Below are 24188 nucleotides of genomic sequence, written 5' to 3' on the forward strand. Positions count from 1 at the left end.
AAAGAGCACATTTTCCTAACTTCACTCTGTGATGAGAAAGGCCTTTGTCCTTTTGGACAAAGTGAACATACTCCAGCTTAGCCCTTCAGTTCCCTTGAGAGGAAGTATGTTTAAATACTAAATCTTTAGTAACATAGAAGGGTTTCCATTATTTAAAGTTAACACCAATAAAAGACTGCTAGGTGAGAGCTTCCTGACCGACTCTCCTGAACGTGTGAGATTTTGGAAAGGCCACACTGAAGGCCGCCATCCCCACTCTCACCTGCATGAAGTGACCCGACAGCAGAGCCTTCTTTATGTTCAGAGCGTTTTCCTTTGAGCCAAACGCCGGTTCTGCACAGGGAAGCTCGATTCGCTTGACGATTTCTAAGAGCTCGGCTCGGATAACGTCCGCCATCCTGAGAGCACAGCAGTTGAGGAAGTAATCATGACACCATTTTTCAACACAGTCTGGGAGGGAAGAAGAAGAAATGATGATTTGTCATAAGCGGTAAGAGCCCAGGCCAGGAAGGGGGTGAGACCTCGGTGTCTTCCCGTGAGCGGGTGGGGGGAGGCTGCAGGGATGCGTGCTCGCTGGCAGGAGCTCCAGCGGCCATGGGGCTTCTGGAAGCGCACCCAGCTGTGGGAGCAGCGTGTTCCTAGTGCCGGCCAATGCATCACCTTCACTGGCAGCTCCGAAGGGCGGCACAGGAGGCTGTCTCCCCAGCACACCCGGACTCGTTCCTAGTGTGTGGGGCCGGAGTTGGTTGGTTTGGTTTGGTTCTGAAGGTCTGTATTCTCTATCTGCCTAGTAGTGACTGTGGCTGTTCGGGCAAGCACAAACCCCAGCTCTGACCCCAGGGCACTTAGAGATAGCAGTTCCTTTTTTCCCCTAACCCTGCAGGGTGGGAGCTGTGCTGTGCATGTCTCTGTGTCCCTGTGTCATCTGTGCCCACGCTAGCTCCCTGAGGGCTGGCCGGCCCAAGCGCTGGAGTTCCACACTCAACAGACACACGCACAGCAGCAAGCGTGGTCAGGGCCTCACGTGCCATTCCACTCGAGTGACTGACAAGGCTAGAGAAGGGTGAAGAACAATTCGGCTTTCTTTGGGGAAGGAAAGGGGAAAAAAGTCAATTTCTCATCATCACACGCATTCACTTACGTTCACTGGTGGAATTCAGAGCTACGTCTTGGTAGGCCTTGTAAATGTTGATGAGGGTAAAGTGATCTCCTTCGGGATGTAAAAATGTCTTCCAACAAGTCAAGGCAGCCTCCTCAGCTCCGTGTGGCAGATTAGAGAAGCAGTTGGGAGCTTTAAGATGCGAAAGTCACAAGGTCAGCAAGACTGGAGACCTCTGACCTGAGCACAAGATGCAGAGGGAGGGGCTCCGCGCTGTGCGTGCAGAACCGCTCCTGTCTACTCTGAATACATGTTATTCCTGCTTGCTTAGAAATCCGAGAGATCTAGGGTGAGTTATCCTGTTTTGTCCGTTTATGTTTGTTTCTGTCAGGTAGAGTGAGTCCCCTGCTGGTACCACAGTCAGAGCAGGGGACCCCTGGGGACCGGAGCCTCTCAGAGGCCCAGCCACAGCTTCTGGCCTGTGCTGCCAGTAAAAGGATATATTAAAACACAGAAAGCAAAAAGAATGAAGGAGGTAGGAAATAAAAACAGACACGTAACTCTTTGGGGAAGAACACTTCTAGTGACACATTTTTCTTTCAATGTCTGATTAAGAAATTTACTGGATTTTGATTTTTTTCATACTAAGATAATTCGTCTTTCTACTTTTTAAATCTATTCAAGTATTTCATTATCACTTCAAAAGGTTAAGTGAATTGGTCAGTGTCTCTGTTAGGTTCTTCAATTTTTCAAAGGGATCTCACTTAAATCTAGACGGGGACAGACTGACAACACGGAAAAGCAGCGCTCCCAGGGGAGTACCTGTCACCATGGCAGCGATCGTCAGCATCTCCTCCACACAGTCAAATTCACAAGAGGCGAGGATAGACTTCGAGAGCTGGGGGTCAAGAGGAAACTCCGACATGATGATCCCAAACTCCGAGAGATTCCCGTCATTGTCCAGTGCTGCCAGGTAATCCAAGTCTTCCAGAGCCTGCATCAGACTTTCCGGGGCTAGCAGAGAAAAAAATCACCACCCGTCTCCTAGAACCGAGATGGAGTGACAAGTCCTGGACCACCCCCCCACATGAAACAACCAAATAGTGGGCAAAACCCGTGAAATGACAGTCTGCAAGACAAAGAACGTCAGGCAGTGAAGGACAGTGACTGCTGAGAGGGGGACGCTAACAAGGTGAGCGCCACGACCGCCCAGCGTAAGTGGAAGAGCTTCCCGGCTGCAGTCCCAGAAGGGGGCCCAGGTGGGGCCTGCTGGACTCCCTGAGCTACGAAGACAGTGCGGAGCGTCCAGGGAGGCTGAGGTGGCCAGAGCTCGCAGGTGGGACTACCTGACAGGACAGAACCACAGAGACAGGACTCGAAGATCATGAAAGGTCTCCTCAATTTGTCAGCAGAACACGCAGAAGAAACGACGTCGGGTCACAGAACCATCCAGAGGATTAGAGGGAAAGTGCTGGGTGCTCATGTGGGATCTAGGACACTGACCATTTCTACCCACCAGACTAGGAAATCGTGCAGTTCATGGGGCCCTGGGTGGGAGATGCAGACGGGAAGAACGGCCCCCACCCCACCCCACGTGCCCTCTCCAGTGCTCCCAAACGAATCCTAAAACCAGGACCTGAAAGGATCGTCCTGCAACCCAGGATAAAGGCCAAGAGTATTTATAGGAATACAAAATATCCAATACCCAAAAGAGCAAAATATACAATATCTAGCATCCAAAAAAAATTATGAGGCATGAAGAGCAGGAAAATATAGTCCCATAATAAAGAAATATTAATCAACTGAAACTGACCCAGAACCTGGAGAGGCGACAGAAACGGCAGGCAAGGATGTTCAAGGGTTACCTGCCAGTGCAAATAAGGGCAGAAGGCTGATTTTCTCCAGACCTGTATTTCTTCTTTAAGTTTACAGAACATCAGTAATGGTGTGGTGTTTATCATACACGCTTAATTCCCACCAAAAAAGATAACCCATTTATTCAAAGCAAGGTATTCTCCTTGCCCATGTGTTTTTCACCTGTCCGGCAGGTGGTACAGCAGTAAAGGCCAAAGCAGGAAACCACACGGTGTGAAGCTGCCGTGGTGTTCTACCCCAGACGCTGAAGCGTTTCCGAGCACCTCCCGATGGCTTTCGCTTGTCCCCACCCCAGCAGGTGCATCGTGAGCAGGAGATGAACACCATGGGGACCCAAGAAGCAGTTTCACCGACTTGCATCTGGGAGTTCAATGTAACAAATAGTAAAAATTTCCTTATTTGATGTTCAAACACTGACTGCTAAGCTACTTATCAAAATTTCAGGCAAACTGAATAACTCAAAAGCCAGACACCAACTCAGATTTGCTACCATCCCCTCGTCACTAACAAGACGCCATGAAAACATGAGGAGAAACCACTGCTGTGGGTCCAGAAATGGCTCACTGATGCCGACATGTGGTTTGTCAAGTCTCTAGTCCTTTCACTGAAGAAGAGCAGAGCAGGTGACAGGCCTGATCTCAACCTGTGACACATCAGTCACGAGCAAAAGATCAGTTCTAGAAAAGCAGGTGTCAGGGCGGCAGGGGCTCTAAGAAGTAGCCCCCGGCGAACCTGCCCGGCCCCCAGACACCACCGAAAGACCTGGAGCACAGCTGTAATCCCCAACTGGGAGAGAAGAACTTTAACTTCCCCGTTGCTTTTGAATTCTCTCACTGAGATCTAACACGGAGCAGGGCAGGCTCCTGGGAGATTCCTGCCTTTCCCCGGGCTCTGCGCCCTCGATCTCCCCTGGGTGCTAGCATGGAGCACCCGTGCGCTCCTCGTTCCTCCTTGGACCCCCCTGGGCAACGATAAGACCTTGAGAAGCCATAGTCCCGGGAAGGAGACAAATGGGCTATTTAGAAAAAAGTCCAAGAGTTCTCTCAGTGAGCCATCCAATGAAAGAACAGCTGGCCTGCTGGAGAAGGTGCGAGACGCAGTCATGGAAACACGCATTTCGGGTGAAACGCAGCAGGAGGGGGCTGGGAGCAAAAACTTAATTACTGAAAACTGTTTGGAAACCGATTTCTATAAATCAGCAAAGCCGCTGCGTTATAACTTACAGGGTCTTTGGCAAATTGTCCCTGTAAGCATCTGGCTTCGCAGCCAGGCTCTGTCCCCAAAGGGCACCTACTCCTCCTCGTTTTTAAGCCCTGCAGCTGGCTGGCTGCACACAGGATTATGAAGGGAACTAGCTTCCTAATTCTGCTCCCATCCTAACGCCAGAAAAAAAGAGGATGTTCTTGGGGTTTTATTCCATCAGAAGGGACAAGTTAATGAATGCAGATTACACAGGTGGGGGAACAATCATAAATAACCGAACAGGATTTGCTACTGTTACGCTCCACACTTGAACGCATCTCCCCAGTGTGGCTCATACAATTGTCCCAGCTAAAACGCGGAAGGTGTAGACGAGGCTCCTCACAGCAGTTACGTGTGACCCGTGGGAAGCAGTGCTAACAAATGTCTCGCAGGAGCAGAACAGGGCGGGGGTCTCTCTAGGTAAGCAGTCCCCAAAGGCACGGGCGATTCCTCTCCTCCCCAGTACTCCTTAACCTGCTCTCTAACCAATAAGGACACAGGATAAAGGTTCAACCTGAGTCGCTAGAGTTGGAAAGGATTTGAGAGAGAGGGTGGCCTCCACCGGTAAGCGGAAGAGACACGTTTTCCACGCCAGGCCCACGGCCAGGAGCGGAGCCTCTCGTGCCCAGCCTTGGCGTGGACGCGGCTCTCAGGCAACGGCACCGTTCCCACTGCCTGCCCAGCACCGGCTGCAGCGTGACCAGGGGCGGCCCGGGCCCTCTGAGCTTACCCACCTGTGCCCTCGGACCTCTGGCACGCCAGCTCTGCTCTGTGCCGTGCCCTGGAAGGACACTCTCGCAAACCAGAGAGCCATGGGCGCCTCACGTCACTCCCATCCAGCCCTGGCCTAGGGAAGGACTAAGGGGAAGAAAGGAGTGGAGCCCGTCTCCAGGGGCTGCCTTGTTGGCTGCTTGCTGACTTATTTCCTTCTAAGGATAACACTCAACTCATTCACTCACTTCCCCTCAAGCCACTTACGAGTGTCTTGTGCTCTTGGCATTTGCAAGGCCTCAGGGGCAGGGACACATGTAGACAGGCCCAATCTTGGCCCTTCTGGAGTTGGAGGTCTTAGGAGGGAGCCCGACATATAAACCAACAACCAACTGCCAATGTACGGAGATGCAGTTTTAACCTCACTGGCCTCTTTTCCAGGAAGGGCACCCCCACTCCCAGAGAAGCATGATTTTGTAGCGCGTGACCACCTCCCAGACTACCGCTAACCTCCAGACACGGCTGACGGGTTCGAGGTGGGCCCCTGCTCGAACTGAGCCAATGACGCTCTATGTTGGGGGTTTTAGAGTTTGGACCAAGAGAAGCTGAGGAATTTCCAGGGGCTGACTCAGGACATCGTACGGCGTGGAGCAGAACACAGCCGAGGTTCTGCCATGAGGCCTGATGAGAGCGAGCAAAGGAGAAGAACCAAGAGACACGGAGATGAGGCACTGAGCTGAGGTTCTTCAAGTCTCTGTTTTTTCTTACATGTTCCTGAGGCTCGACTTCTTACCCTGGATTTCACAGGACACCCCAATTTCCTTATCATCCTCCACTTGTGTTTACGCTAGTGTGAACTGCGTTGCTAGCACTTGCTTCCAGAAGAATTCTAACTAACACACCACAGCATAATTCTGTGTCAAAGGAACAGTGTCTCCACGTGCCGCTGGAGCTTAGAAAAGGTAGGGGCCAAGTTGGCCTATGGAAGGAAAAAGAACAGCCACCTCAGAGCTCTCAGTGTGCCAGGTACTTGCATTCATTACACACACACACACACACACACACACGCACGCACACACAAAGACAGAGAGAAATGAAGCCACAGCTTAAGAGGACTAAAGAAAAAAAGTTTCTTGTCCCAACTGGTTTTAGGACCAGGACTTGGGCATCACGAAGGGCACAGAGACCAGAGAGGGGAGAGACTGAGGAATCAGGAGATGACTCTGGGCTAACGGTGTAGACTTGAAAGTCTTGGGACTTCTAGGAAGCGAGTTGAAGAATTTGGTTCTGAAGAGGATAGAACAGACAGGCTTCTGTTTCCCCGAATTTCAAAGGACACGCTCATAAAGCCTGACATTTGCGTCACCTCTCCCCCACACACCACACACAGCACTTCTGGATAAGCTCCTGTGAAGCTCTTCGGAGCCGCCGACACGAGAGGCATGCCTGTACCCTCACGGCACAGAGGAGGAAAAGGCAGCCTGTCTCCGTGGCTGCACGACCGGGACGAGGGCCCGGCCTCTGCACCTGCCGTGCGTCTGCAGGCTCCAAGTCCGACGCTCTGCTGGGATCGACGGCGGCTCCCCAGGGGCAGCCCGCTGCTGCCTCCCAACGCCTGTGGCCCCGTATCTGCTTCTCACACGGTGAAGACCGCCCTTCGTAGGGACCTCTGCAGCTCAGGGCCCACAGGCCTGTTTCCGAGCTCAGGGAGCAGTCGCGCAGGTGGGGACAGCTACAGTATTTACTATATGCCAGTCACGTGAACAGTTATCCTGACAACTCCAAGAACCAATTACTTTGATTACACTCGCATTCAGATGAAGAAACTGAGGCCCAAGGGGGTGACACAATGCCGGGGGTGACACAGCGAGTGGGGGGCCGGGACTGGAGCCCTGGCAGTCGGCTCGGGAGCCTGAGCTCCCTGGCGCGGCCCCTCATCCGGGGCCCCCTGCCCCAGCCGGCCGAGCACGGCCCGTTCCCACGGCTCACCCTGGCTTAATTATGAACAACGCCCCCTTTCACCCCCCAGCGTCCTGGCCTGGACAATAAGTCACGTGCTCATGGGACCCATGAAGAGCCTAATGAGAGAATCAAAAGCTGAAAATGCTTCCGTTCTGTGCCTTCTAAAATCTCTCCTGTTGTCATCTTCACTTTCTGAAAAGTTACTTTGTTGCTTCCAAGACCCTCCAGGGTCCTCACTGGGCAGCTCTGCAGTTGTGCTGGCATATTTGTGCCTCTTTTTCCTACTCCTGGCCCGCCACCTGAACACAGCACTCTGAGAGTGTGACCGTCACGGATGCCGACATCTAGGCAGGGCTTCCTGCCCGTGTGGCGTTGGACTATCTGCTCACGTCCGGGGCTGCTGGGGGGCGGCCGGCAGCCGGCGCGGGGGTCTGCCGCAAGGCTGTCTGCGAGCGCCGGCCGTGCAGTGGCGTCTGCGGCCCCTTCTGTCTCCGCTCTCCTCTGGAGTACAGACTGTCACATTTTAAGATCCTTTTGCAAACCCCAAAGCAAAATCCCGTTTGCAGCGACGCAGAGACAAGCAGAGGCGCTTCGCCAGTGCACACACGAACGAGGCTTTCCTGCGGCAGACGGGATTCTAGAAGATGCTGACTCCTGACTCCTCTGGTGAACTTCCTGCAGCATGACCGCAGATCAAGCCCCTGCAGCGTCTCTAATCCCGCCTCCGCTGACCAATGCTGGCCTCCGCGGCCGCGACGTGACTCCGGCCCTGCGTTCTTGCCCGTCTCCTCAAGCACTCGGTCTCGTCCTGCCCGCCACGTCTGGCAAGCCTGTGTGTGGGTTCATTCCTCTCGAATCATTCCAAAGCCAGTCGTCCGGCCACCACCCACGAGCTCCGCCTCCAGACACAAAGACGACATCCGGTGCAGGCTGGTATGTTTCTGCTTGTTTGTGCCCAGTTTCGGTGTCCGTGCCTGTGCCCTCCCCAGGGAGACGTGCTCAGCTGACCCTGGGCCTCCTGATCAGATCAACGGTGATGGCGTTGCTCGTGACGGAGGTCAATCTTCAGGAAAGAAAAAACAACGGACCCTTTTTTTTTTTTTTTGAAGAGATCTATATCAAGGGAGTTAGTTCAATGAATAGCCTGTAGCCCAGTTATGCCAAATTCATTTTCACACGGCTCGTGAATCCCAACAAGGGAACGGGTTTGCTGCACTGGCGAACTCCAGTGGTAAGCTGAGCTAAATGCATCAGCTGCAAGCATCATCTTTTTTTCCTTCTAAAATGATGAGTCAGAGTGAATCCACGGTTAGCTTTTCCCCAGCACAGCAGAACGCAGTTAGGTGCGCATTGTCCGGAGACAATAAACCGCTGCGCTAATAACCCTCTGTCCCCTGTTACCGGCTCTGGGCCCAGGCAGCGCAGAGGGGGCCACCAGAGAGCGAGGGGTTCTTCTGTGCCGCTGTGCTTCGCTGTTTGCTTTCGACAAAGGCTGCGTCTCCTCCCTTCACGGCAAGTTCACCAAACATCCACTGTCTGGAACCAAGAAGATGCCTGGGGAGTAACACGTGGTGATTCTGGACCGGAGAGATGAGCCGCGGCGCTGGAACTGGAAGAGCAATGTTCCAAAATGAAGCGTGTTTCTGCAGAGCACGGTCTCTGCACGGTCTCTTGGGGTCACCGTGGCCGACTGGCCTCCCACAAAGGCCGCGCTGTCTGAAACTCTGAGGTCACTGAGGAGAAACCCAAGAAACGGGGGCACGTGGCAGAGACCCTCACTATCTTCCTCAGCGGCCAGAAGGACCATCAAAAGGAGAAGGGGGATGGCAGCTGGACAGTTACGGGACGGAGGCCACAGGAATGCGGCCACCAGCCCTGCTGGCCTGCCTGGGCCCCTCGCCCCGTCTAGCTCGCCACAGTCCCCATCACTCCTACCCCTCTGACAATGAACCCACCCAGCTGAGGCTGCCGCACACACGCTGCAACTCTGGGTCCCATTCTCCGGCCGCTGCTGTCCCCGAGCTGCTCCTTCCCAGATCGTTGTGTCCATCTCAGCGGATGCTCTCCACTGTCCATTCTCCTTTGCACCTTTTCACTTCAAAGGCTGGCATCTTTGGAGGGACCTTCCTCTTACTTAACCTACTCCAAATCCTACCAGTCACTTTCAGAAATACTTGAGCAAGGGTAAAGAAAATAACGTACTTCTCAAGTGCTCGTAAATCCTACTGGCACCGCTGGACGAAACAACTGAAAAATACGGGAGCTGAGAGAAAGCATTGTAGAAAAGCAGCAATTATACTGTTTCCAGGCATGCTCTCCGCTTATGAGGCCTTTTGGCTCACGGCTCTCTTGTGCACATTTGACAAATAACACCCAGATCGGCAGGCAGTCATTTACCCTCTTCCAGAAACGTACTGAAAGTTTCAACGACTGGTCTAAAGTGTGAAAAAAAGGAAGGGATTCCTTTGTATTAAAGCACAAGTGAAACTAAAACACCACCAAGGGGCAATCAACACTTGAAATCAGGAAGCTTTATGGGGTGTCAAATACCCACTCAGGTTTGGCGAAGCTAGGCTGTGGGCCGGGGCACAAAGCGGCAGTGCCCGCAGTGACAACCACCTGGACGCAGGTGGTGGGAAGGGGCTGCCTGAGGAAGGGGCAGGGGACTGGGGACTAGCGCTGGCCTTGCGGGGGGCGGCGGGGGGCAGGGGGAGCCCAGTGGAAGGTGTCCCTTTCTGCTCAAGCCCCGGCAGGCCATGCACAGCAAGCCGCATCTGACCCGCCCCTGTCGGCCCCGGGGTGGGGTGCTGGAGGTCTGAGGGTGCGGTGGAGAAGCACCAGAGAACCTTCCTAAGGAAAAGAGGGCACAGACGACTAGGAGAGTTGTTTAGGCCCACGGGGTTCCGGTGTGTTTAAGGAGACACTCTAGCAGAGTGTTTGCCTTCTCTGTGTACGTGACCTAATTTCTGTGACTCAGTTTCCTCATCTGTAAAATGGAGCAGATCAGAGCATTTGCCCCAGAGGGTTGCTGCGGCATTGAATGACTGTGGCTGCACGGGCCACACAGACGGTACTGCTGTTCTCCCTGAGAGGACAAAAGGACGTTTAAATGGACAAGAACAAGGAGAGCATTTGCTGCTTTCAACCCTTCTTTGCCGGCTGACTGCTGACATTTTAAACTCCATAGCCAGCGTCACCCCCTTGACATTGAAAGCAGAGCGGAAGCAGCATTCACCCACCGGGTAGGAGAAGCCAACTGGGAATGTGTGAGAAGGTGCAAGGCTAAGAAGAGAAGGTCCTGGCCGCTGCGAACACTGCTCAAGCCACCTGCCCCATGCTTTCTCGGCCTTTCTGCAGCACTCTGCTGGTGTTCCACAGAGCAGCCATGGTCCCAGCGAGGGAGGGGCTGTACTGCAGGGGAGAACGCCAGCACCTCCTGGGTGACGGGACCCACCAAAGGAGAGGTCCCCGGAGCACCATGGCCGGCCTGTAACTACGGAGTCTCGGTCCTAGGCTTAAGAACCTTACCCCTTCACAGAAAAGCTGGCCCTTAATTGCAAAAGAGGGAACTTCTAGGGGAGCTCCCCTGCGTGACAGTATGGTACAGGAGGAAGGACTATTGGCTGACCCATGTCCCACCAGGAAACCTGAAGGCCACCAGAAGTCCCCTGCCCTCAGCTGCAGGCAGCCTCAGACGCCACACTCAGACCCCGCTGGGTCTCTCAGGCCTAGCCTCCTGGGCTCCAGGGTCCAATGGCAGACGATTCTCCACTGTCAAGGCAGATATTTCTAGAGGCTTGTTAAAAAATTCCTTCAGAAAATGTTTACCTCTAAAGGGAAAAATGCTTCGTACAAGCCAAACCTCCATGCCGGCTTGCACTGCCAAGGGCCACCTGCTCTTCGGACTGGGCCCGGGCAGGAGGAAAGAGGGCCCGTCACGAGCCCCGCGAGCACCGAGCACAAAGCTACCTGGTCTGTTCATGAAGTCACAGTGGCCTAAGCCCGCGATGTCTATTCTCTTCAGGAAGAGCACCATGCTGGTGAGGTTGGCCTCCTGCATCTCCGCTGGCTTAAGGGGCCGCATGTCTTTGCGGGCAAATTCCTCAGAGTACAGACAGAAGAGTTTCCCTAGAAGAAACCGAGGAGAGTGGTTTTAACGTCTCTAGGTCCCCTTTGTACAGGAATTTACAGCAGTTTTCGTGACCGTGGTGCTACCTGAGGACGACGAACCGAGAATCTGCTTGCGCGTGTCTGCTTGGCTCTGGCTGATGGGCTGCGTGACGAGTGAGTTCGCTCTTATTCTGGGGTTGTACACCTTCAAATGGAAAGACAGCACCTTTACCATCAGATCACTCTGGAGCTCGCAGGCTCGCCGGACCGGGGGGGCGTGGGCAGCGTGAAATGCTCTGCTGTGGACTCATTCCCTCTGGATCCTATCTATTCTTCACTTGCCTTGAGATAGAAACTGCTAGCACCTTAACACATGGATTTCAAGTTGTCTGCTTTCATTGTAGGTTCCACAAATAGGGGACCTCTGTACCATCTCCTGAAATGCTAGCAGTGTCACCTCTCAGCACGACCCTGTGAGGATGGCAGATCGGCATACGCCACGTGGAGGAAAGCTTATCTCTGCCGGTGCGGCTCTTCCAGGTTCTAGTCAAACTGGGATTGCAGTGGGCTGGCCTGGGTAACAGCTGAACTTTTCCAGTCAGATCGGCTCAGACAAAAGCTGCATATGAGGGCGCCTGGGTGGCTCAGTTGTTAAGCATCTGCCTTCGGCTCAGGGCGTGATCCCAGTGTTCTGGGATCAAGCCCCACATCAGGCTTCTCTGCTAGGAGCCTGCTTCTTCCTCTCCCACTCCCCCTGCTTGTGTTCCCTTTCTCTCTGGCTGTCTCTCTCTCTGTCAAATAAATAAAATCTTTAAAAAAAAAGAGAGAGAGTTGAATGCTTAAAAAAAAAAAAACAAAACTGCATATGGCACCAAGAGTGACTTTCTTCTTAGCCCAGACGGGTTCCAAGGGAACCTTCGGAATGGTTGGAGCTGCTGTCGCGGTAGGACAGTAAGATACTAGGAGACCCAGTTTCCTCGAGGGATAAAAGCTACGTCATCTCTACCAACGTGAAACGGATCAATACTTGGGTAGGTTCTTTCAGTTCTTAGATGCTAGGATTTCTCAAGTTCCAGTGTCTTTGAGGGTTTGAGATATCCTACCTCCATGTCTCCTAATTTTTTTCTTTAAAGGTAGTTATAAAAAATATTTTTAAAAGTTTAGGATAGAATTTTATCATATCAACATTAAAGCTAAAATTTGGTGAAATTAAAGTCCGTGTACTTGAAACTAATTTCTGGTAAGTCACCTCAGGGAAGATGCTAATTATTTTGGTAAGGGGGCTCTCAAAAACACTCAGGAGTGTACACAGGGAAAGGCTAGCGTAGGAGTCCGACAATTTGCCTTGCTAGCACCTGAGCTTGAGGAGAGCCGCGGACGACGAGGACCCCCACCTTCATGCTTTGGCACTTGTTTTCCTGCGGCACCTCAACCAGCTCAGTTTGGGGATTCCCGACGTGCTAAGGAAAGGCAGTAACGGGTGAGCAAGACCTTCCCTTTGCCCCAGATCACGTGCTCCGTCCGCGCTCCTCAGTGGATACAGTGGCAGGAACCCAAGGACAGTCATCAGCAGCTGGTCCACCTACTTGACAACAATTACCTTTCTCCTTTCCACGCCCACATCGATGACAAATTTGACAGAGTTGCTCCAGATCAAAGACTCTCCGGAGCTGGCAGTTAGCACCACTCTCCTCTGATAAACTTGGCATCTTTTTTCTGTTTCATCATTTGGCTTGAACAATGCACATTTCTCTTCTGGATACAAAGGAACAACCACCAGCTCTCCAAGATCTGGGTTTAAGTTAGATCCTTCTTGACAGATGATTTCATAGGCTTTCTCAATATCCTACAGTAAAAAATAACGTCATCCATGAGAATGGACATTTCACAAACTTAACTACTTTAAAAAAATGTCTAATTAAAACTATAGGCAAAACCTGCATCATGTGTACAAGGAAAGAAATGCCTGCGTCGTCGTCTATGTGAATCGTTACATGAAAAGAAGATGTAACTGGATGAGAACATTTCTTTGGGGAAGTTAAATATAATTTATAAACAATTTTATTGCTTTTAGTCCGAGATGGTTTTCCTCTTGTGAAATGCACTACCTTGCCTTCATGCATTTATCCTGTTTCTAGCTTGATGCATCACTGTCTCTAATGGTGGCAGGGTTAAGAATTATAAAACAATCTCCAGATTTCCAACGAAAGCACAGACACAGACACATTCTGTAATCAGGGTCTCTCGGTCACTCTGAAAGTTGTCCTGACCCATTAACAATTTAAGACAGCATACGTGCAATGAAGTAGGCAGGAAATAGTCGCTGCTAATTTATACACCTTGGCGTGATTCAGGCATTTAGAAATACCCTTTTAAATTGTTTCACTGCCAAATGTATTGAAAAAAAAGTAAATTATTTCCCCTAAAACTATACATAAGTAAGTAACTGCTGTGAAATGCTCAAAAAGCAAGGCATTTTAGATAGTATTTTTCTATTTCTCAAATACAACTTGTTTTTTAGGGCCTCATGTAAAAAAGTTGTCAGTTTAATTCTTATACCTTTTTAATATATATTTCTAAAATTTCTGCTTTCTTAAAGGGCCCAACTAACAAACTACCCAATGGAAGAAGCCTCATTTCATTCATTAGATTTCACTAAAATTCTAAAAAAAAGATGACTTTCTGTGACCCTTTGAGTTTTAAGGCCTATTCCGTTTTCCAGTGCAGTAGCTCACTCACTCTCCTTCCTTCAGTTCATTTGCAGAAGGGTTTTGTAGGACAGATCTGCCTGGAAAAATGGCATCACAGGTGAGCTGCCTGCAAGTTATTCCTGAACAGCGGGGAGGCCCCAGGAAGCAGAGCAGAGACCTCCACGCAAACAGGTGTCCAGTTATGTTCTCCTGTGTACGTGTCCCACAGAGGTGGCTTCCTGGGGGCAGAGGTCTACTAAGCAAAGAGTGTAACTGTTGATCATAATGAATGAAAACTTGCCGATTGGGACAATCAGAACAAACATAATTCTGATCACACCGTCATCATATGTGAGAATAGCCTGTTAGAAATTACAGGGGGAGAAGGAACATGGGCTGTGTGTCCCTGCCAGTGGCCACTGCTAGGCCTCCCAGGATGCCCCCCGTTCCTCCCGGATGACCCCCCTCGAGCAGGCTGCCCACAGGCGCTGCTGGGGTTGGAGAAGAAGACGGATCCCAGCAGCCCGCTCGTAAGCAATTATTTTTCAAAATAAACCTTCAAATTGCACTGAAACATTTCTCTTACTCTCTCAGAATACTGCTTAAAAGGTAATCTGGGGGCACCTGGGTGGCACAGCGGTTGGGCGTCTGCCTTCGGCTCAGGGCGTGATCCCGGCGTTCTGGGATCGAGCCCCACATCAGGCTCCTCTGCTATGAGCCTGCTTCTTCCTCTCCCACTCCCCCTGCTTGTGTTCCCTCTCTCGCTGGCTGTCTCTATCTCTGTCGAATAAATAAATAAAATCTTTAAAAAAAAAAAAAGGTAATCTGGGCCACTGATTTTTTATTTGCTTCTACTTGCTAAACCTTCTTGGTTATATGTGGGTTCTAAGCTTGAGGTTTGTTCCAAATGGAGAAAGAAAAAAGCATAAAAGAAATCTTCAAAAGGAAACAAGCAGAGCTAAATAGAACTCGATGCTCTACGTGGTTTAGACCCTGCAGGCTCAGCCGGCATAGGGCTTTGAGGCCATAACCTTCAGAATTTGAAAAAAAAAATGCTCAACATATGTATCTGCTTCCAACTGTTTATTCATTTCCTTCTTACCCAATGGGTACAGTGCACTGACCTACGTGGGGCCTTCCCAGGATCCCCTGCAAAGCCACAGAAAGCACAAGACACACTGAAGGGGGATCCCCAACCTCCCAAGTGAAAGGCACACAGCTGCACAGAGCATTTCCCAGAAAACCTTCAACCTGACAGTGCCTTTTTGGGACAGTTTAGAGGGGCACCGTAATTGGGCCCTTGGGACCATAAATCTCAACTTCATTCTCTACTTAACATATTTCACTTTTCCAAGTTAGAAGACAGTTAAGTAATGAGGAACTAGACACACTGCGGGCTCAAAGTCTCCATTACGTGTCAAGACGCGGGGCAGCATGGGGCCGTGGGGGTTAATCCAGAGCTGGTGAGGGGCTAGGCCAGCGCTGACAGCAGGCGTGAGGGACCCAATGCTCGCCAACCCAAAATGGAGAGTATTTCTACGATTATAAGTGTAGCTCTTAAAATAAAAAATGACAAGCAGTACATTTCTGCTCATGTACTTGACTGCTTGCATTCCTAGGACATTTAACTGCCATGTCAGATTTTAAAGTTTTATATAGAAATTAAGAAAGCTTCAAATAGTACGGGAGGAAAATGATCAATAGCGGTTCATGTGGATTTCAAAGCAAGGCGGATTTTTCAGAGACAAACTGCAAGATCACAGGAACAGAGTATCTTTTTTTTTTTTTTTTTTAGAGAGAGAGAGTGCACGCGGGGGGAGGGCAGAAAGAGAGGGAGAGGGAGAACTTTAAGCCGACTCCATACTCCGCACAGAGCCTGATATCCCACGACCCTGAGATCATGATCTGAGCTGAAACCAGAAGCCGGATACTTAACAGACTGAGCCACCCAGGTGCCCCAGGAGAGGAATATCTGAATGGTGACGCTGATGTCCGTGGTAAAGAAGAAAAGAGGAACGTCCGGCAGGAGATGAAGTGTGTCCGGTTAGTTAGGCGAGAGGCAGGGAGAAGCAGACGCCAGCTGCGGCGTGCAGAGCTGAACTGGGAGGGAAAGCTGGTCCGGCAGAGCTGTGCTGAAGCCAGCACGATGCCACCGACCCAGGCCTCTGCCGTGAGCCTGAGGACACCAGGGAGCCTCCCTCAGAGATCCCAGGACTGGATCAGACCTGCAGCCCCCCCCACATCACGGCACACCCTCAGAGGTTGGAATCGCAAAATCCGGCCCGCAGCCTGCATCACACGATCACTTGCTGGATTTTCAGGCTCTATAAGACTACGCTTTCTGCACAGGAAATGTCTTTCTGGTCCCACTTCATGAAAGAGTATACACCTTCGTAAGCCCTGGGGTTTTCTAGTTTCTACTACCGGCCCCGGGAAAAATGCATCTCCTAAGGTCTGACATTTCAAAAGTCACCACGTCATTAATTATAACTTATATTAAACTTATAAAAATCAAATACCTTTCTTAAGACCATCCACTATCCCCAATTCTGTCATGAACGTTATTTTTCAAAAATCCATTTTGCGGGGCACCTGGGTGCTCAGTTAAGCACCAACTCTTGATTTCAGCTCGGGTCATGGGATGCAGCCCCGTGGCAGGATCCGTACTCAGCATGGAGTCTGTCTCTCTCCCTCTGCTCCTCCCCCTGCTCTCTCTCTAAAATAAAATCTTAAAAAAAATCCATTTGGAAATTTTTGCTTACTCTGACTTGAAGGAGGACTATTCATTCTATCAGTCTTAATTATACCTTTCTGCCCCCCGCCCCAAAACTTCTGTCTTCTTTTTCTCCTGGTGATTGACTGCTAATTCTGCTATTCTTCCCTTCCTAAGGCTTCTCTGGGTTACACTGAGAACCTCTAATTGTCTTCATCAATCCTTCTCTCCTGGCTGCCTAATCATTTTATTACTTTCCTCAGGACTTTCTAGAATATCTTGACTCATGCAGGATTAGGAAATGATAATAGAATAGATCAGTGTAATAGGCAGATCTCCTATTGAAGAAACTATATAATCTATATATGAAAAATAGATAAATATGCTATAGTTATCATATATTTGAGATTCTAAATTACTTTCTTTATGGAAGCAGGTAAAATCTGTCTAAAGTTCCTGAAGCTAAGAGGGTCAGTCATCCTTTATGTTCTGAATGTAAAACAGAATAAATATATTTTTTTAAGATTTTATTTATTTATTTGACATAGACAGCCAGCGAGAGAGGGAACACAAGCAGGGGGAGTGGGAGAGGAAGAAGCAGGCTCCCAGCGGAGGAGCCCGATGTGGGGCTCGATCCCAGAACGCCGGGATCACGCCCTGAGCCAAATGCAGACGCTTAACGACTGCACCACCCAGGCACCCCAGAATAAATACTTCTGTAAGTATTTCTGAAAGCATGTGAAATTTAAGACTCTGATGAGAGCTGATACTTTGTTCAGCTCGTGGCTCAGCCAATATCAAACCATTTCCTTTTTGGTTTCTGCTTAATCCCTGGAATCACTACATATTTGGATCATGGTCTACCAGAAACCAGTACTTTTACTGAGTAAGATGATGGTAGGAAAAAAAAAAAAAAGACCAGGAAAATTAGTCTGTAGGAAGGTATAATTCTTGAGATTCTGGAAGCTTCTAGATTCGGCCAACAGAGTACTCGAGGGGAAGTAGGGCCACTGTATAGATGCAATTAAAAACAAAAACAAAATCCAACGCAACCCTGAATGGCACCTTGACCATGTAAAAGCAGTAACAGATGTTCAGTTCTACCATTCTAATTGTTCTTTTGAAAACGTATTTTCCTGAATCCAAGTCTGATTTTTCTCATTCTTTTTTTTTTTTTAAAGATGTTATTTATTTGAGAGAGAGCAAGAGAGAGAAAGAGAGAGAACAAGCAAGGCAGAGGCAGAGGGAGAAGCAGACTCCCGCTCAGCGGGGAGGCTGATGTGGGTGGGACTCGATCCCAGGACCCCGGGATCATGACCCCAGCCGAAGGCAGATGCCCAACCGTCTCCCTCATTCATCTTTTAAGAAAAAGAGCCCCTGTGTGGGGAGAAAGCCTTCTGGGTACGCTAGAAATTTTCTCTTTCTGCCTCACACTCCACTGACTATTGTAGGAACATCAGTGGGAACTTTTTTTGTTCCTTCGCCCTATGTCAAGTGCTTAGGGGACGGTCCTCCTCTGCGGCAACCGCTCCTGGTCGTGCGGGAGGTAGCCCAGAGTGTGACGGGAGTCCGCGCGCACCTTCCCTCTGAGACCATCCGAGCAGGCGGGCGCGGCAGCGGCGGGGCATCCGGGGCGGCCCGGGGACTCAGCCCGAGGGCGCCGGGGACAGAGCTCCGTGGCGGGGCCCCGAGCGCCTCCCCTGCCCTCCGCCCAGGGCGCGTCTTATTGACCCCGCTGGCACTCAACAGAAGGGGCTGCTGGAACCAGATGTTTAAACAGTGGGTCAGCAAACGGACACCTGGGTGTTAATCATTAAAAGCTTCCCCGCAAGGTTAAAAGGTTCCCCCCAAGGGACCCCATGACTCTGTTGGGCCAGATTCTTACTTACTTACTTGTTCACAGGCCAGAAAGACTACAATGTCCCCCTTCTCACCGGACTGGTGGATTTCAAAGATGAGGCGTAGGACAGACTCCAAGGGCTCCATCTGAGCCCCGCTCAGGTGCACGACCTCCACCGGGTGCTGCTTTTTCACTTCTATGAGAGGCACGTTGCCGTAGTAAGAGCTGAGCTTGCTGATCAGGTGCGGGGAGGAGTTAATTATGAGCTTCAGTTCCGGTCGCGCCACTAAAACATCCTTCAGAAGCCCCAGTAACACGTCGGTGGCCATGCTTCTCTCATGGACGTCATCCAAGACGATGACCCCATAGCTGCCCAGGAAAGGGCTGGACATCATCTCTCTCTGCAGCACGTCGTCCGTGCAGTACCTACGGAGACGCCATAGGGCAGTCAGAGGCCCTCAGGAAAAACCAGACTCCAAACACCACCACAAACGCCTCGGCTACACCCGCTCTCTAACCGAGGAGTTAGCGTGACACCATCCCACGCTACTAGCGACTCAGGTCTAAAGACAAATCGTTCGAATCTATGCTACTTCCTTCACGTCAGACGTTGCATCTGTTCCCTTCCCAGCAAAAACTCCTCTAAGCACTGATCTTACGGGGAGGGACGTTCTCTGCCAGGAGGAGGCGGTGTGTTATGGAAATACATCAAGGCTTCATTAGAAAGAGAAGATGGTGACTTATTTAAAATTCCGCTAGACTCGGCAAGGCCTGGGCCTTCCAGATGATCGTGTAACGCTAAGGGAATACTAAGGCTCAATCCTAAAACTACACGAACCTTCAATTTTCTCTATAACACAGAGATCTACTTCCTACCTTTGTTAATAAGATCATGTGTACAGTGCTTTAAAAAGTGATGCTCCTGATAACTATAAAAAAAAATACAGATTGTTAAGGTGTCAGGAAATGTAGTTTATATTTCAAATTCCTAAAACAGAATTTCTGAAAGCTAAAAATAAAATATAGGATAGTTTTATTAATATTTTCCAAAATTAAATGTACTGAATTTGACCTTGAATGAAAATATGAGTAATTCTTTTAAAATCTATGTTCTAGGGGGTCCATATTTGAAATTTATGTATCACTTCTACAAGTCTGGACACCTGGTTCAGAAAGACTATTTTAGGTATATAGTATTTAGATATTCACGGTTTCAAAAAAGCCACGAAAGAGCTTATAGAAGAACTAAAAGTTGTTAAATGCAACATCCTAAAAAATGGTACTAGACATAAAGACTGTATTTACTAAGGGTCTATTATGTGCCTGATAAATTAGATACTAAGGGGTTACAAAGAAAATGAAAAAGACAATAGCAAGTATAGAACTCTGCCTTCCAAATCAACAGGTCACTTTCAAGCCTCTCATTTAAATAGCTATTCAATCTGAGCTTTTTAAAAATTATGGTTAGCATAGATCTCTAAGAAACAGAATCTGGTTCCGATTTATCTTTATAATGAAAATTTAGTTACCATGTACAAGGTGCTCACACGTGTCAGTCCCATGGATTAGCTCGTTTTGTCCTCACAACAACCCTGTGAGCAGGCAGAGTAAGCACCCCATCTTACAGATGACGAAGCCTGAGCCCGGAGAGGTCGGGTGGCTTATGCAGGGCACAGGGGAGCAAGTGGCGGGGACACTCCTCTTCAGAGCACAGACTACCAGGAGGGAGATGGCGGGGCTGCTCTCTTTTATCACAGGGGGCTTTTCACTAGTTTGAGCCTCTTTGCTGTGACTCAAACTGTTAGCAACAAATCAGAGTATCTGCTGACTCTGCAATGGCCGGGGAATTTCAGGCTGGAGAAGAAAGAACAGTCTCCCAGCAACGAGAATAATGGCAAAGTGCAGATACAAAAGACAGTGTGAGGGCCAGAGCCCCCCCCGCCCCCAGCCAAGGCAGCAGGAAGCAGAACCCACTGGGGCCAAGGCAGCCCACCGAGTACATCGCCTCCAGAGGTGTCCCTGCGCCTCAGCAGCCCCACAGCAGAAAGCTTTGTCCGAACTGAGAGAGAATGCTCCATGCAGATAAGAATTAAAAAATATGTCAACACAAATTGTAGCCCTTCCTTTGGCTGTCATAACTGAATGCTTGGTGGGGGGGGGGGTGACTGCCATAAAATAATCACATGGAACCCAAGGCCCAGCAAGAGATGTGTCTTCGACCTACTCTGAAAACATTGCTAGATTTCTCCACAATTACTTGCCTCTGTGGCTTTCTAAAAAAAAAATTAAATATACACTTGATCCATATTAATTAACAATACCGTAATACTTCATTTTATAAGTGGCTACATCCAAGAGTTCCTGCCAAAAGGTCTCCAAAGTCCAGATGGCATTACAGATATAAAACTACCTATATTAACTTTAGACTATAGTCAGAGCTATCCTTTAATTAATACCATGACCATTTGAAAGGCCACTTCAAAATGTAAAGGATAAAGAATGAGCCTGTCCAGCTTCAGGACAGGTTTTTACCCAGTTCATCGGTCTCATTCATAGATCATTTGCATAATAGAGTTTATGCATATATACTAATCTGATGACTCAGAGACACTGTGGCTATAAAAGCTGAAGGTGACAGATCTTCAAGAAGTTCAAGTCCTATCGCTGTTGATGAAAAGATTCCCTATGGTTTAACACTAGCCTGAAAACCTGTGTCTTCCATTTTTTAAGATAAATATTTGTGAGAAAGCAGCTTAGTAGAAACCAAATGAGTCACATGGCCTTTCTGAATGGGAAAAATCTCCACAGGCTTTTCCACAAGACGCTCTAGGCTCTCTAGCTAGCTAGGAGAGGGCACTATTTCTTCCTTCCACTAGCAAATTTGCTGAATGTTCTCTATGAAACAAGCATGTGAGATGCTGGGGATGTGGGGGTGCAAGAGCCAGCACCAGTGTACTACATTATACTATACCACACCACACCGCACTGTACCACACCACACTGTACCACACCGCACTGTACCACACCGCACTGTACCACACCACCCACCACACCACACCACACCGTACCATACCACCCTGTACCACGCCACACTGTACCACACCACCCCGTACCACACCACCCTGTACCACACCACCCCGTACCACACCGCACCATACCATACCACACCACACACCATACCATATAATACCACACCACACCGTACCACACCACATCATACCATACCACACCATACCAGGCCACACCATACCAGGCCACACCACACTGTACCATAACAGACCATACTACACCACACCACACCATATCACACCACACTGTACCATACACACCACACCACACCACATCACACAGCACACTACACCACACCACACCACATGCCACACTATACCACACCACACCAGACCATACTATACCATATACCATATACCACACCACACACACCACACCACACCATATATACCACTCCTGTTACACTACAGCAGAGCTTCCCCAATGGTGTGTCACACAAAGGGGTTCCGGATGTGCAGATATACTGTTCCCAAGACACTTGTCTCCTCAGCCCTTGGAGTGGGCAGGCAGTGCCTGGGGCAGCTGAAGCCCTTGGGATGGCCAAGCAGCTCTGACCACTTCCTTGAGGTGCTGTTGGATAGGCCCGCTCTCTATGTGGGCTATGATATAAAACTTCTTGAGAAACACTGGCCAGGAGCACTGCTGGGGATAATTTTTCCCATTATCGTTTTTCTTTCCTCTTTTCCTCTGTGTGTTAAGCTCTCGGAACCCTCTGTGTAAAGGAAATCTCACAGTGAAGCTAAGAACAGAGATAAAAAGATGCCCTTTTCCCTCACCTTGTGGTAGCTACTGAAAACGATCCTTGGAACCTGTAAGGCTCTGCAAAGCAGACTTAGACAAACACTGATCGAACCTGCCATGATGGAGGCTGTGCCAAGTTCCACAGAGGTCCGGCAGTGTTTTCTAACATACAACACAGGAGGGTGAGGGGAGCCTTCCTGGAGTAGTGACCCTCGCCCGGGGTCTTGCAGGCCTAGAAGGAATCAGCCACGCCCAGAGGAGGCACCGGCATTCCAAGCAGAGGGCACGGGGGCACAAGAGAACCACACATACGTGTCAACCTGGCTGCCGCACAGGTAACTTGGACGGACCCATCGTGAGGAGGAGCTCAAGAAGCACAAGCTTGATGGCCTTGGGTCCCACCTAACAAGTCGTACCTTTTCCCTGGGGATTATGGGGAGCTGGGGAAGACGTTTAGACAAGAAATCCCTGATGATGCCAGTGTAGGAAAACCACCAGCGCACGTCTGGTTGGTGACGGACCGACCAGTTCCAGATGTGTAAAAGGCAGAATACGAGAAGGCGCTCCTCTCGGATCGTGGAACACAAGCCGGGTGCCGTCGGGCACAGCAGACCCAACCCCCCAGACCAACCTCAGGATGGTTTCGCTGGTGCAGCAGTTCTCAAAGGGGATCACGTAGCCAACTTCGTGGCCAATGTTCACATCCATCTCATCTGCCACGCGGAGGGCGAGCTGCACCGCCGTGGGCTTGTGGACCTGTGTGCACACCACACCGCCGTGCTGGTAGTGGATGGAGAGGCAATACTCGGCACACCACTGAGGAACCTTTCATGGGGAGAAATGAGACAGGATCAGCTTCCTCTGGGAGAACCACCAAAAAAACAAGGGTTCATCTTATAAATAATTCTTTCTTCCACCAGTGAGTCACCCGTGGGCTGCACTCCATCTCACTTAGTGAAGCTCTGAACAATCTGTGTTTTCCACAGTCATTCCTATTAAAAAGCTTAGAACAAACAGGGGTCAGCAGGAACTGTGAAAGTTTGACTTCCTCCAGATGAAAAAAAATGCAGATTAAAAATAAAAGCAAAAAAAAAAAAATACTTTTAACATCAGCTGTGTTTCTGAAAAGACTTACATATTTTCAGGCTGCTATTTTCTTCCTGGTTACAAGAGAGCTCCATCAAAAATATGGCTTCCATTACACTATATGTTAATTAAGTTGAGTTTAAATAAAATCTAAAAAAAATATGGCTTCTAGTATCAACGACCATGTAAATATTAAACAGTGTAAATATTAAATAGCCTGTCGATGAAAAATTGTGACTCCAAATTAAAGCATGCACATTTAAACCTAAATGAGCGTAACGGAATAACCAGATAAGCCTACTCAACATTTCCCTGGTAATAGAAGCTAAAATACACCGGCATTTATCATCTAACTACAATGTAAAATAAGCCCAGTGAGCTAGTCAACCAATCCATCCAGATTTGGAAAGAGTCAATTCTAAGGCTGCTGTTGAGTCATTTATATTGAAAATCCTTTTACTGGAAAGGTATTATAGAGCAATCGGCTTTATCGAGTTCATTTGCGCAAGAATGAGTATAGCGGGAAGTACTTGTTTCATCTGTATGCTATAACCGTAGGTACTGTCAGTAAACCATGCTTTGCTACGTGTGTGTCTTTAAAATAAATCATTCCAAGAGGTTTTCAAATAGATCTAAGGGGGCGCCTGGGTGGCATGGCGGTTAAGCATCTGCCTTCGGCTCAGGGCGCGATCCCGGCGTTATGGGATCGAGCCCCATATCAGGCTCCTCCGCTGTGAGCCTGCTTCTTCCTCTCCCACTCCCCCTGCTTGTGTTCCCTCTCTTGCTGGCTGTCTCTGTCTCTGTCGCATAAATAAAAAATCTTTAAAATAAATAAATAAATAAATAAATAAATAGATAGATCTAAGGTACTTAAAGGTTTTAACATGTTTAATTATTTTGAGATTTGCTATTTAGTAGACCCATCATAGAACTCTTAGATTTTAATCCTCACTATAATTTTAAAAATAAACATAATAACTCCAAAATGAACTGCTATAAAATGCTAATCCCTAATAATTAACAGTGCAAATGTAGTTCCCTCACTTTAAG

The 24188-nt window shown here is 49.3% G+C and overlaps 1 protein-coding gene across 3 annotated transcripts in view; it reads right to left on the minus strand.

Annotated features, from left to right (window-relative positions):
• DHX32 (DEAH-box helicase 32 (putative)) overlaps positions 1 to 24188 on the minus strand; it is a 61092-nt gene that overhangs the window by 8199 nt on the left and 28705 nt on the right. For 2 of the 3 annotated variants that reach the window (XM_034663418.1, XM_034663417.1), the window contains exons 3-10: positions 22684 to 22877; positions 18296 to 18668; positions 12600 to 12845; positions 11105 to 11204; positions 10859 to 11017; positions 1922 to 2113; positions 1142 to 1291; positions 164 to 450 (exon numbers count right to left, since the gene is read on the minus strand). In XM_034663418.1, coding sequence (XP_034519309.1) covers positions 179 to 450; positions 1142 to 1291; positions 1922 to 2113; positions 10859 to 11017; positions 11105 to 11204; positions 12600 to 12845; positions 18296 to 18668; positions 22684 to 22877 — 1686 coding nt within the window. In that variant the 3' untranslated portion in view covers positions 164 to 178. Of the gene's footprint in view, positions 1 to 163; positions 451 to 1141; positions 1292 to 1921; positions 2114 to 10858; positions 11018 to 11104; positions 11205 to 12599; positions 12846 to 18295; positions 18669 to 22683; positions 22878 to 24188 lie in introns of those variants that run through there. The other variant, XM_034663419.1, reaches the window with a different exon arrangement.

Source organism: Ailuropoda melanoleuca, chromosome 6 (genome assembly GCF_002007445.2).
Source record: "Ailuropoda melanoleuca isolate Jingjing chromosome 6, ASM200744v2, whole genome shotgun sequence".
NCBI lineage: Eukaryota > Metazoa > Chordata > Mammalia > Carnivora > Ursidae > Ailuropoda > Ailuropoda melanoleuca.